The sequence below is a fragment of the Giraffa tippelskirchi genome, chromosome X (assembly GCF_054371585.1).
Source record: "Giraffa tippelskirchi isolate mGirTip1 chromosome X, T2T-mGirTip1v1.2.pri, whole genome shotgun sequence".
Taxonomy (NCBI): Eukaryota; Metazoa; Chordata; class Mammalia; order Artiodactyla; family Giraffidae; genus Giraffa; species Giraffa tippelskirchi.
In genome coordinates, this window is record NC_137289.1 from 87,717,607 (window position 1) to 87,730,715 (window position 13,109).

At 51.4% G+C, this 13,109-nt stretch overlaps 1 protein-coding gene across 3 annotated transcripts; it reads right to left on the reverse strand.

Annotated features, from left to right (window-relative positions):
• Nucleotides 1-3,328: 3,328 nt before the first annotated feature.
• Nucleotides 3,329-7,397, reverse strand: LOC145535360 (uncharacterized protein CXorf49 homolog). 3 transcript variants are annotated; one of them, XR_014075386.1, is made up of 8 exons: nt 7,206-7,397; nt 5,935-6,062; nt 5,150-5,299; nt 4,491-4,869; nt 4,208-4,253; nt 3,754-3,824; nt 3,604-3,645; nt 3,329-3,499 (listed from the first exon to the last, which is right to left on the reverse strand). XR_014075386.1 is itself a non-coding variant. In XM_081563776.1 (6 exons), the coding sequence occupies exons 1-5, from the start codon at nt 7,219-7,221 to the stop codon at nt 3,605-3,607; spliced, it is 381 nt and encodes a 126-aa protein (XP_081419902.1). In that variant the 5' UTR covers nt 7,222-7,397; the 3' UTR covers nt 3,329-3,499; nt 3,604. The 3 variants fall into 3 exon arrangements, 1 of the variants encoding a protein (XP_081419902.1); XR_014075387.1 differs by lacking the exon at nt 3,754-3,824 and having other exon boundaries at nt 4,491-4,612; XM_081563776.1 differs by lacking the exons at nt 3,754-3,824; nt 4,491-4,869.
• Nucleotides 7,398-13,109: the final 5,712 nt, after the last annotated feature.

Consider the following 13,109-nt stretch of genomic DNA (forward strand, 5'->3'; position numbering starts at 1 on the left):
ATTTATCCATTTGGATTCCTCAGAGAAAAGAACATATCGGTGACTTCTGGACGTGCAATGTACATTTATGTCACCTGAGTATAGTTACATGGGTTGATTGGTTCGTGATTATTTGTGATACTGAGGGCTCACACGCTCCACAACGTGTATATGTATGGTCTGTTTAATTCAATGTAATTAATCTTTTATGTTTGGAAGGGTTATTTTAATAAAAAGCAATAGTAAATCCTTTTCAAAAAGTGAATCATCCTGGTAAAAGTCAGGCTGGCAGATACCTCAAGAGGACTAGGGAGGAAGAAGTGATTGGCTTGGAACAAAAGGGGGGTTCGAAACTACAGGCCTGTTCTCCATCTGCATCTGAGCAGTACTTACCAGGCCTTCAAGATCGCACGAGCACAAGGGCATCAAGCACACCACAGTCATTCAAACACTGGGACACTCCAGGGACTGGGATAGTTACCCAGGGATAGTCAAGGTGGAAAATCTGGCAGCCCCAGTGTGCCCGGCCGAACCTGGCCAATGCAGGTGAAACTTACCCCACATTAAGTCAGCTGAGTAGCAGCCTTCATTGCATCTGCAAGCATAACCCACTGTTATCACGCAAAGGAAACTACAAGCCAACTGCAGGGATTAGGACTTGGACATCTTTGGGCAAGTTTACTGTGCTCACCACCCCAGGCTCCCTCTTCAGGACTCACCTCCTCTACCTTCTTTGTTTGTGCCAATCTCCCTCAAGAGTCCAGAGAGAGAGGTAGGCCTGGGGCTGGGGCTGGGGCTGGGGCTGGTGGGGTGGGGGTGTAATGGGGAGGGAGCCTCTTCCCAGGTGTTGGACAGGCAGGATGGGGCCTAGGGCTCTCCAAAGCAGCTGTCACTGTCTCCCAGGCTGGAGAAGGGGCATGAGGGGGAAAGGCAACAGGGGTGCACCGAATGAGGCTGGGCTTCGGCCTTCCTCCTACCCTCTGGGGCGCAGATGTATTTCTTTAACCTATGCCTCAGATTTCCCGCTGGAAGTGGAAGGCTTGGGGCTGAGCCAAGGCCTGTGATGTATATGTTTCCAGCAACATTATAGTGAGGTAGTTGGTCTGAACTGTGTGCCCAGAGGAGGGAAGGGAGCCTGGTGAAAAGTGAGCGAGGGGTTGTGTTCACGCCCTCGCACCTCCACTTCCATGAGCTTCTCCAACTTCCTCACCCTGGTGACCACAGTCCCGTGCCCCACTCTGCCCAAGGGTGGTGCTGATGCTGGTGCTTGACTTCTCCCCAGGCACAACTTACCTACGTGTCTCGGTGGGCAGAAACCTCAGCGGGAAGGTCTCTGCCAAATCTACTCACTCGGACAACAGCGAGATGTGCTACACCACCAGGCAATAACCACCGGATCAGCTGTAAACTAAGTGATCAGGCCCTCCTGCTCCAGGGAGGGGTCTGAGTGGAAGGAGTAAGTCCCACGCATGTTCTTTGTTGACCCTGAGGTCTGTGACTGGCCCAACCCTCGTGCTCTGTCCACCTGACCTCATGCCATGAGCCCCGGAAGGAAGTCAAGGTCAAAATGTGGGGGAAGGGCGGGCCCAAGGGCTCCCCATAGCTCAGGTGCAGTCACCCCTAAATCCCCACAAGTAATCCAGGTGGGGGGGGGATCTCCTGTTTCTAAGATGGGCAGCCACGTCCCAGGTAGTCTCCGGAGCCACCCTTCCCATTTTCACTCATCCACACCCTCAGCAGTTGGCAGACATCACAGAATCGCAAGGTAGGATCCAGTGCCTCCTCCAGCGACTCCAACATTTTGGGATGTCCTGTCCTGAGGTTTGGTGAACTGCATCCTCCCCCTTCTATGTTTTGGGAACGTGACAACACCCCTTGAATAAAGGAGATCCGACCCTTGCTTCGGCTCACTCAGTGCCTTACAGAATCTGGACCAGGCTCTATTTCCATTACTCCCCGAATCACACCTTTCTGCCTCAAGGGGCATTATCCCTGATGACTTTAATTCACCCAGAGAGATGCCCAGGCACCAACTTTGAATGTGCTACCTACCATCATACCCTCTTCTGTGAAATAAAACCGTGGTCTTTCAGGAAGGGAGTCAGGCAGAACCTACCCTCATTTCACTCCAATACAAATGTGTCCCTCTGAGTCTCAGGCTGGCACAGCCCTGGGGTCTTGGCTGAGAGAAGGAAGTCCTCCCCAAACTTCAGGGCGGGAGGGAGGGACGGGAATTGAACATGGATTTCAGACTCAGTCTTGTGTGCCCTAACAAGTAGTCTGGGAGACTGAGCTGGGACACTCCGGGAAGTATCATTTGCAGGAAAATCTATGTCATGGGGCTGGTGGAACGGTATTTGATGGAGACCCTGTAAGAACACAGACTTACCAACCATACTTGTCATAGAGCCTGATGGGCCCGTTTCCACTCAAGGGCAGAGAGACATCCAGGCTGCAGGAGTGTAGGCTGGTCAGTTGGTTAGGGCAGGGAGGATATGAAAGCTCCAAGGACCGGACCATCCATCTCTAGCTGTCAGGGTGCACTCTGCCCCAGACTGGCACCAGACGCCTCTCCTGACCTCCAGCTCAGCAACTAACCTGAGCTTTTCTCCTGTGTTCCCCTGTGTTCCCCTGAGCTTCGATCCTGCTCCCCAGTTCAGCGGGTCCAAGATTCATCCTCATGCCCTTTACTGAACCCAAGGAAGGGGAAGCCAAAGTTTTGGTGCCTGAGTCTCAGGGGTGAGTGCTAAAGAGAGCGGGGAGAGTATGCAGGTTCCTGCTTGCAAGGTGGCACCGGGGGGGTGGGGTAGGGACTCCACTGAGAGGGTAGGGCCGGGGAAGGGGGAAGATGAGCAAACCTGTGCCTGTTACCACCTGCTTAAGTAAACATGCAGGCAAGGTCATCGATGGCAAGCCAGGGGAGGGATCGAGGGTGCTCTGACAGGAAAGCAGAGTGGTCGGGGTAAGCAGGACAATGAGTGCAGTGAGGGAAGGGTGAAAGACTGGAGCTCTGTAAGGGGGTCATGACTTCCTTCTGACAGGGAGGCAGAATGGCAGCAATGAATGGAAACTCCTAAACCCCAGAGGAGGGTGTTTAGAGAACTAGAAGAGGGCCTTCAGGGAAAAGGGGGGACGTGCCAAGGTGGCCAGACAGAGCCCACACAGAACACACACTAGGGGCGCTCCGCTGGCCTGACGGCCTGGATGGTAGCACAGGCTGAACCAGAGTGCCCCCCACAGGATGCCAGAGGTACTGTTCTGGAACAGACTCTGATACGAAGTGGCTCCCCACCAGGCCTTGCCCCATTCCCCCAACCCCTACCCCCCAGAGAGAGGACAGAACACAGAATATGAGAAGCCTTTTAATCAAAAACTGCTGTGAAACTGGGGCAGACAGGGGGCAAAACAAGGGGCAGAGGATGCCCTGGTGGAGGCAGAACAGGAGGCAACAAGCTTGGCCACAGCTCGCCGGCCCTGGAGGTAACAGCTGCTCCTCTTGCCGGAAGATACTGGGCTCAACCTGTGAAACAGCAGAGTCAGGGAAGAGCCTCAAGCCAGGGCCAGCCCACGGCCCTGCTCCACAGCCAGGACTGTGGGAAGGGGTGTGGGGTGTGTAACACTCACTTCAAAGGATCCGGAACTTGTCAACCTGGTACTGCATGGAGGCTGCAACAGGGAGAGGCATAAACAGGTGCTCTAGACAGACGGACATAGAAGCCTGTCCCCCTGTCCCCGTGGGGAACCACCTAGCCCTGCAACCTGAAACCCACATACCCCCAGCCCCGATGCAAAGAGCTCTGGGCCTCGACACTCCCCACTACCGGAATTAAATGTGGAGCCATTTCCTAAAAGGAAACAAAATGTGCCAGCAGCTCGCAAGGTCGGGGCCACGCCCAGACCATTCAAAAATTGTCTCGCAAACAATCCAACAAGAACCTCAGAGGCCACACCAGATCAACAAGGCATCTCTACAAGTCCTATCAGAAGGAGCTTTCTAGGACTCGCCTGGCTGGCAGAGTGTGCACGCAGTCCACACAGCACTTTGCTCCTTGTCCACACGCCCAGCTGAACATGCACCGCCCACTCCAGGGTCAGGAGTGATAGGTTCTCCTCCCCACAGGAATGCTGGTCCCTACGAGGCCCCCTGCACCGGCAGCCCACCCACCCAAAGGGCCCACCCCACTTCTGCACTAAGAACCCGCTGCTCTCTGTCCCTGGTTCCTCATACCAAGTTGCTCCTTAAGGTCATCTATTTCTCTCTGTAGCACCAGACACTAGGCCAGCAGACACAGCAGGAAGAGAAACGGTTAGTATACACCCGCCTCCCCTCTCCTCCTCCTCTCCTCTCCCCCCGGGCCCTCCATCCCAAAGCCAGGTGTCTAGACTGGCAAGGGAAAGACTTTCCTCAGAGGAAAGGAGGTGGGCTCCCTCCCTGGGGTGTGGGATGGGGATGGGGCAGGGGGCGGGGTGGGTGCCCGCACATGTCAGTTGAACTTGGACCCAGATCCCACCATGGGGTTTGGGTGTGCATTTCCAGGAGCCAGAAGAAGCATCACTCGAGGACAGCCCTGCCTTGCAGGTGGCTGCTGCCACCTTTTCGGTCTTGGGGGATGGTCAGTTGGTTCGCGGTCACCTGACATGGAAAGGACACACAATCCAGCTTCCCAGGCTCCCAGTGAGGTGGAAAGGGCCAAGCAGGGTCTAATGTGAAGTGCGGCAGTACCACCCTCTGCTAGCATCAAGCCTCCCAGGCTCTGCCCGGCAGGCAGCCCAAACCTTCTCTCTGGGCCTGCCCCTCCTATTCCTCAGGGGCAGCCATTTTACCACGATGGTCCCCAAAGTCTGTGGTTCTGGGTTCGAGCCTCCCAGAGCGGCAGCCACGGCCAGCACCTGGGAGAGTAATGTGGGCAAACAGCACTTCACAGAAAACGCTATTAGCCTGCAGGTCTACGCCCAGAGTAGCTGTTGGGGCACTGCCACCGATCACCCCTGCCAAACAAATCGCACACAGAAGGTGATGGGGCCAGGGCTAGCCCTGCTGACACCTGTTTCCCATGGAAGAAGCAGCCTGAGAGCAAGGCTGAGGCCCCAGAAAAGAGAGAGAGACAGACAGAGGTTTCTGCCCTCACCCCTGGTTCCCTGCCCCCATATCAAAACCCAGGACCCTCACCTGAGGCGCCACCCCTCTGGGCATGACTTCTCCCTTGTTCATGGCCACGGGCTCTGAGTTTCCTGAATCCTGCCCGCCTCTGAGGTTGGTGCTTCCGGGTTCTCCATGACGCACCCGTGGACAAGACGCCGGTGCCCTGTCAGTGGTCAGCTAAGAACAAAGATTTCTCACTGACCTGGAGTAAGGATGTGTGTGTGTGCATGCACCTGTGTGTACCAGTGCATTTATATGTCTATGTCTGTGTGTGTGAGACCTCGTGTGATTCAAGACCGAGCTGAGGCAGGGAACTGGAAGGAGAACTGAAAGGCTGATCCCTTTAGCACATTCTCTGTCAGTCAGCCCCAGGCCAGCAGGCAGAGCTGAGCTGGGGACAACAGTGTGGCACTGAGAAAGCCTGGGGCCCCTGCAAGGAAGGTTTGGGGATCAGCTAGGAAGTAGGATTCAGGAAAGTGATGCGTCTAAACACTGAAGCTCTGTGAAGCTTTTAAGGGGTCCCCTCAAATCAATTCAGCTACCAGCTCTCCCTTCCACTGCAGCCCCAACCTCCTGGAGGAGGCTGGAAACAGGCCAAGGGTGGAGAACCCAGCCCAGCACACCCAAAGTGCTACCTTAACGTCTGTCCCTAGTAAAAGGACCCCAATCTGGCATCCTAATGACCCAGTGACCGAGGGCCACCCAATGACCACCCCTGAGGGATGGACAGAGGGAGCACGGGTGAAGACCTGTGTCCTGGAGAGGGTGGGAGGGGGAAGAGGGGGGAGACAGGAGGGGTGTGGCCTACTTACTCGGCGCTTTGGGAATGGGTCTCTATTTGGGTCGTTGTCTTCTCCGGACACCGCCATTGCTGCCACCGACTCCCGTGCCCGCCTTGCCACGGATTTCTTCCGAGCGCCGGTTTGCTTTGACTCTTTGCCTTCCCAAGGGACCAAGGCATACCTCTTGGACCTCCCAAGCAGCGGGATGCCAGAGATTGGGGGGAAGGTGGCCGGTTCCAGGGGAGTGGCCGAGATTCCCTGCTCCCAGGAAGGGAAGGTTGTCCCCGCGGCAGGTTTGGAGATGCCCGTGAGGGATTTCTTCAGGAACCCCTTCCTCCTAGGACTGGGCCGCAGTAGGCTGCCTGTAGTGGCAGCTGCAGTAGCTGATGCTACTGCTACTCCCGGGTACCCGGGCAGGCTGCCCCCCTTCTCCCTGAGCACGCTCTGCAATTTCTTAGGGGGAGAGACGTCCTCCTGCTCTGCATCGCCCTGCCTGACCTGCCTTTCCACAACCGAGATTAATCCTCGCAGAGCCGAGGACAGGCAAGTGCCTGGCACGTTAACGAGATTCTCCCTGCCTTGGACTTTCGAGTCTCTGGGTTTGTCCCCGGCATCCTTGGGGCCGTTGAGCTTGGCCTGGCCTCTGTCTTTGGCATAAATGCTCACCCTCATCAGCTCTATCTCACTGAACTCATCAGAGGACTCAGAGTCGGACAGCAGCCCGGCTGGGCTTTCTGAGGGGAGCCGCTGGCGATCCACAGCCACCTTCAACCTACTCTTACTGCCTCTCTTCGGGTTCCCCCAGGCCCGGCCCGCCTCGAGTCCGCCGACCTGGAGAGGGCCGGCCTTAGCCTGTGCCTCTTCCCCACACCTCTGGGCGGTCACGGCTTGACTGCCGGGAGGCGCCTCGAGGTCCCACAAGGGAGACCCTTCACCGACCACGTAGCTCTCCGGGAACAGGCATCTGCGGATGCCCCGCAAGCCCAGGTTGGCCAGCTGCTGCAGGACAGGCGCCACTGACTCGTCTGCCAGCGGCAGGACGTCCCCCTGGTCGTCGGCCGGGGAGCCAGGCCGGCCTTCACGGCCCCACAGCACCTGCCCTCCCACTTCCGGCACCTCCCGCTCTGACTCGAAGCCTTCAGGGTCTAGGAAGCCATCCCCACCCTCACCCACGCCGCTTCGCGGTGCCCCCGGCTCTGGGCCTGGCCTGGGTCCCCGCGGGGCTGTGGAGGTGGCCTCAAGGCCACTGGTCTGCTCCCCGCACTCTGAGCCGAAACCCGCTCCCCAAACAGCCGCCTCACCATCTGAGGAGCTCATGTCGCGATCTGGGTGGCCGGCGGACCTGGGACGGCGACGATTTATCAACCGGATCGAGGTGGCAGCGGTGGCGGTGGTCAGGGCAGGCGAGGCGCGTGGCGTCTGGCACACGCCGTCAAGCGCCACGCGCACCACGCGCACCACACACAGGAGATCGCCTCAAATCACGCGAGGCTTTCAGCGAGCCAGCGCTGCCGCCTCCTCATTGGTCCGGTTCCTGCCAAGCAGCACGCGCCTTGTTTGCCCGCCCCCTCGAGGTGTAACCAATGGGGTCGAGGGCCTCCTCTGGTTTGCTGCCAAGCCCAAAGGCCATCGCGGCAGATGGCGAGTTGGTGGCTGAAGGTGATGCTGCGTGTATACCTCTGTCAAGCCTCTCGTCCCACCTCCTCCTGTCCCACCTCCCCTTTCCGGTTAGAATCACAGCCCTGAGCCCTGACTGTGTACAAAGTGTGTGGAGCAGGAGGCAGGAAGGTACTGAGGGCGCTGGTCTCCTGGGAGGTGAGGATGAAACGTCAGGATGGAGGCGCTGGGCGCCTAGCACGTGCTGAAAGCATTTGCCAGCCTCCCTTCCACCACAAGTCTTATGACCCAATGGGAGAATGGGCAGAGGAATCCCGCGCTCAGTGATGAGTGGTCGGCGTACTTCTCCCTAAGTGGCCAGAGGACAAAGGGATTGTCGTTTTCTTCGGTAACATCTCTGCCTCAACTGCTCCATCAAACGTTCTTGGCAGGCAGATTTGGGGGACAGTCTGGGGTTGACCTCACTCCCCCAGCTCTTTCCCCACTCTGAGGCAATTCAAAGAAGAGAGAGTCTCACTGTCCAGTCCCCCCTTCAAAGATGCTCACCACCGCTGACCCTGGAGATGTAAACTAAAACCATGAATCGGGCTTCCAGCACTAGGACGACAAGCTTCCAAGTGCTTAACCATTCCGAGAGTGGGTGAGTTGAGGAGCAAACCTCTGTGGCGGTGGTGCAAGAAATCCATTTGGGAGGTAATTTGGCTGAATCTATGAAAAGCAACTTATAGAGCAGGGACCCTGTGCCCGGCACTCTTCTAAGTGCTGTACATAAATAGTAATGCTTCCTTGTGACCCTCCTAGGACTATAGTACTAATGATTACCAGCCTCTTACAGGTGAGGAAACAGGTACTGAGAGGTTCAGCCACTGGCCCACGGTCATTTGGCCTATGGGGATCAGTGGTAGAATTGAAACCAAGCAATCTGACTCCAGAGTCCTTGCTTTGATCCAAAGATCTTAAACCTTAAAAGAAAAAGAGAGAGAGAGAAAGCCATTTTTTCCCTCTATCAGGAAGTCCACGGCCTGGCACATCTTCTAAAAGTAAGGGTTTATTTCTAAGATCTCTATTTTACTCCACCGATCTATTTGTTAATATGGCAGTAACATACAGTTTTCTTTACTGTAGCTTTGTAATGTTCTGAAATCAGGAAGTGTGAGTTCTCTACTTTTTCTTTTTCCAAATTGTTTTCCCTACTAAGGATCTCTTTAGATTCTATTTAAATTTTAGGATGAGTTTTTCTATTTCTGTAAAACATGCTATTGGGATTTTGATAGGGTTTGCATTGGATCTGTAGATCACTCTGGGTAGTGTGTTAGAAGAACAGATCCAGTGGAGTGTGTGTGTGTGTGTGTGTGTGTGTGTGTGTGTGTGTGTGTGTAAAAGAATTGACTCATTCGACTGTAGAGGCTGGTAAGTCCCAAGATCTAGAGGGTGAGTTGGCTAGCTGGAGACCCACAAGAGCCAGTGGTTTAGTTCTAGCCCAGGGTAGAAGGCCTAAGAACCAAACCAGTAGAGCTGATATTTCAGTTTCAGTCTAAAGGCAGGAAAGGAAGCTAATGTCCCAGGTACAAAGGCTTTCACGCAGGAGGAATTCTCTTACGTGAGGAAAGGTTGCCTTTTCGTTTTATTCAGACTATCAACTGATTAGGTAAAGCCCACCCACATTATCAGGAGGAAATCTGTTTTATCCAGTTGACTGATTTAAATGTTAATCTCATGAAAAAGCACCCTACAGAAACACCCGGAATAATGTTTGACTAAATACCTAGGCACTCTGTGGACCAGTCAAGCTGACACATAAAATTAACCACCTTAGATAGTGTGGACTTCTTAACAATATTTATATTCCAGTCTGTGCAGAGAGATGCCTCTCCATTTATTTGTGTCTTTTTTAGTTTCCTTCAGCAATGTTTTGTAGTTGGCAGTGTACAAGTCTTTTGACTCCTTGCTTGAGTTTATTCCTCAGTATTTTATTCTTTTTTGCTGCTAATGTCAATGGAATTGTTTTCTTAATTTCCTTTTCAAATTGTTCTTTGTTAGTGTATAGTAACACAACTGAACTTTCCTTTTGGATTTTGTGTCCTACAACTTTGTTGAATTTGTTTATTAGTTCTACCAGTTGTGTCCATGTGTGTGTGTAAGGGTGTGTGTAATCTTTTGAGTTTTGCATGTACGAAAGCATGCTATCTTCAACAGAGATAATTTTACTTCTTTCTGACTTGGATGCCTTTTATTTCTTTTGCTTTCCTAACAGCTCTGGCTATGACTTCCAGTTGTTGAATACTAACATAATGGTGAGAGCGGGCTTCCTTGCCTTGTTCCTTACCTTAGAAGAAGCGATTTCAGACTTTCACCACTGAGTATGATGTTAGTTGTGGACTTTATTATGTCGAGGTAATTTCTTTCTACTCCTAGTTGTTTGACTGTGTTTTCTCATGAAGGAGTGTTGAATATTTTGTGCATCTATAGAGAAAATCGTGTGATTTTTGTCCTTCATTCAGTTAATGTGTTTTATTACATTGATTGATTTTTGTATGTTAAACTATCCTTGCACCAAGGGAGAAATCCCTTTTGACCGTGGCACATAGTCCTGCTAATGTGCTGTTGAATTGCTTTGCTAGTATTTTGTCGAGGATTTTTGCATCTGCATTCATCCGGGAATGTGGCCTCTAGTATTCTTTTCTTTTGGTGCCTTTGATATCAGGATAACGCTGGCCACATAAAATGAGTTTGGAAGTGTTCCCTCTTCTTTGATTTTTTGGAAGCATTTGAGAAAGATTGGTATTAATTTTTAAATGTTTGGTGGAATTCTCCAGTGAAGCTATCAGTTCCTGATTTTGTGTGTGTGGGGGGGGGGGTTGTCATTACTGATTCAATCTCATTATTGGTCTATTGTGTTTTCTGTTTCTCCTTGATTCAGTTCTGGTAGATTGTGTGTTCCTAGGAATTTATCCATTTCTTCTAGGTTGTCCAATTTATTGCCACAATTGGTCATGATATTCTTGTAAAATCCTGTTTATTATTGTCACGTTGGTTGTAATATCCCCTCTTTTATTTATGATTTCAGTTACTTTAGTCTTTTCCTCTTAGTTAATCCAGCTAAGGACTTAAAAAAAATTCTCTGTGTATAAAGAGGTTTGCTCACAACAGTGTTGTTTATAAGGGCAAAAAACCTGACTGCTACTTACATTTTCATCACAAAAGCTACTAATATCTGTTGAAACTTGATTATGTGCTAAGCCCTCTACATGCATTATGTCATTTAATTCTCACAACAGCCATGTGAGGTAGACACTAATGTTATCCCTACTTTATATTCGAGGCACAAACATGCGATAACTTGTCCAAGGTCAAACATCTAGTAGATGGTGGAATCAGGATTTAAACTCTGGCCTTTGGGTTTATATAGATACAAATCTGTGTTATGCAACTATTAGCAGAGGAAGTATGTTGCAATAAATGATATCCTGCACTGTTCGAAGCAAGAACTCAAGAAATCTGCAAGTGCCTAAAATCGTTGTATTGAAACATGAATGTCCAGGAAGGGTTTCTGGCAACCAGCGGGTCCAATGGCTCTGAACCTTTTTTTTGGTTATGGGCCCTGCGTTAGTCTGTTCGAGTTGCCAAAACCAAATACCACAGGCCGGATGGCTTAAACAAAAGACATTTAGTTTCTCATAGTTCGGGATACTAGAAGTCCAAGATCAAGGTGCCAGCAAGTTCAATTCCTGGTGTAGGCACTCCTCTTGTATTGCAGTTGGCCACCTTCTCTCTGTTTCCTCACATGACATTTCCTCTGTGTGTGGATGGTGACAGAGAGAGAGAGTGCGAGAGACCTGGTAACTCCTCCTCTTTTAAGGATATCAGATCCTATGGGATTAGGGCCCCACTCTTATAACCTCTGTGTGTGTTGTTCTTGGTCACTCAGTCGTGTCAGACTCTTGGTGACCCCATGAACTGTGGCACACCAGGCTCCTCTGTCCATGGAAATTTTCTAGGCAAGAATACTAGAGTGGGTTGCCATGCCCTCCTCCAGGGGAACTTCCCAACACAGGGATGGAACTCAGGTGTGCCACACTGCAGGTGGATTCGTTACCATCTAGCCACCAGAGAAGCCCAAGAATACTAGAGTGGGTAGCGTATCCCTTCTCCAGGGGTACTTCCCAACACAGGAATCAAACCTGCATTGCAGGCAGATTCTTTACCAGCTCCCTCAATCAACCCTAATTACCTCTCTAAAGGCTCCATCTCCAAATTCAGTCACTTTGAGCGTTAAGGTTTGAAGATAGGAATTTAGGGGCAACACAACTCAGCCCATAATAGGACTCCTTTGAGAATCTATTGAAAGCTCCATACACCCTCCCAAGAAGTGTTTGCACACAATTTCAGGAAGTTCTTGGAACCCAGGTTGAGAGCCACTGTTCTAGGTCACCTTCCTCTTTTCCCAGATGGAGAAACAAGAGGTTCAGAAAGGGGAAGTGCTTTTCAGCAGGTTAGGCGAGAGACAGGTCTCCTGATTGCTCATCAAGTGCTTGCCCTACCTTACTCCACCTTGCGTTAGGCCTGTCAGGTCAGCAATCCACGGTGACCCCAAAACACTAGAGATTCTGTGGATGCAGTGAAGGAGAGTGCTTCACCCGGGATGCTCAAGTGAGTGAACAAGGCTCTAGCTATAACTGACAGTAAATGGGACAGATTTCATTGTTTCCAGTTAGTCAGGAGGTTGGGAAGAAGCTGTACCAACTTCAACACCCATCCACAAGGGCTCTGAGTGTGAGGCGATGGAGGTGCTTCTGTCCTAACAAACAGCAAAGTGGGGACTGAAGAGGTATAGTTGAACTGTCTGCTGGCCTTGACATGGCACTGTCCCTCTACTCTCAGATTCCTCATTTGTACACCCCTCAGGAGTAGAACTGTTAGATTTCTACATGAGATTATCTAGCTCTAATATTCTGTACGTCTGTGATTCTGGGGCAGGAACCATGCGGGAAAACTCACTTGAGGCATTTGGGTCCTAGAATCATGGGCAAAACAATATTTTTCCAAAATGTCTTCTGATGGTGTCAAAGAATTAGCAATAAAGCACATGTAGTTTAAGGAGATGAAAAATCCCTAATAAGCACGAGAAGACCCTTACATGCTCAGTCATTTAAGGTAAAGTCTCAAGAGAAATGTTTCCTCAATTTCTGTTTCGGGTCCATCCTTAAAAAGGGAGGTGCATTATAATAGCTGGAATTCTGAACAACAAGGTTAGAAGATCGATCTGTATTTATAATGGGAAAAGTTTTGTTATCTTTAGGCAGCGGGGTGGCCCCAGAAAATGACTCCTGTTTCATTTCATCAATCAGTGAGCTTTTAAAAAACATGACATTCTTCCTATCGACCCTATCGATGCCACAAACCAGTGTGGAGCCTTCACTTGGGCCACAAGACTAGAAACAAAAGTAGGGGCACTCACTGCGGGGTGGAGGCTGACATTCAAGGAAAATTCTTTCCACTTTGCTCCTTACAAAGAACAAGGGAAGGGCTTGAAGGGCTGTGCACACCCACCTACTGCTTCTGTGCCAGTGGAAGGTGGGAGCACACCC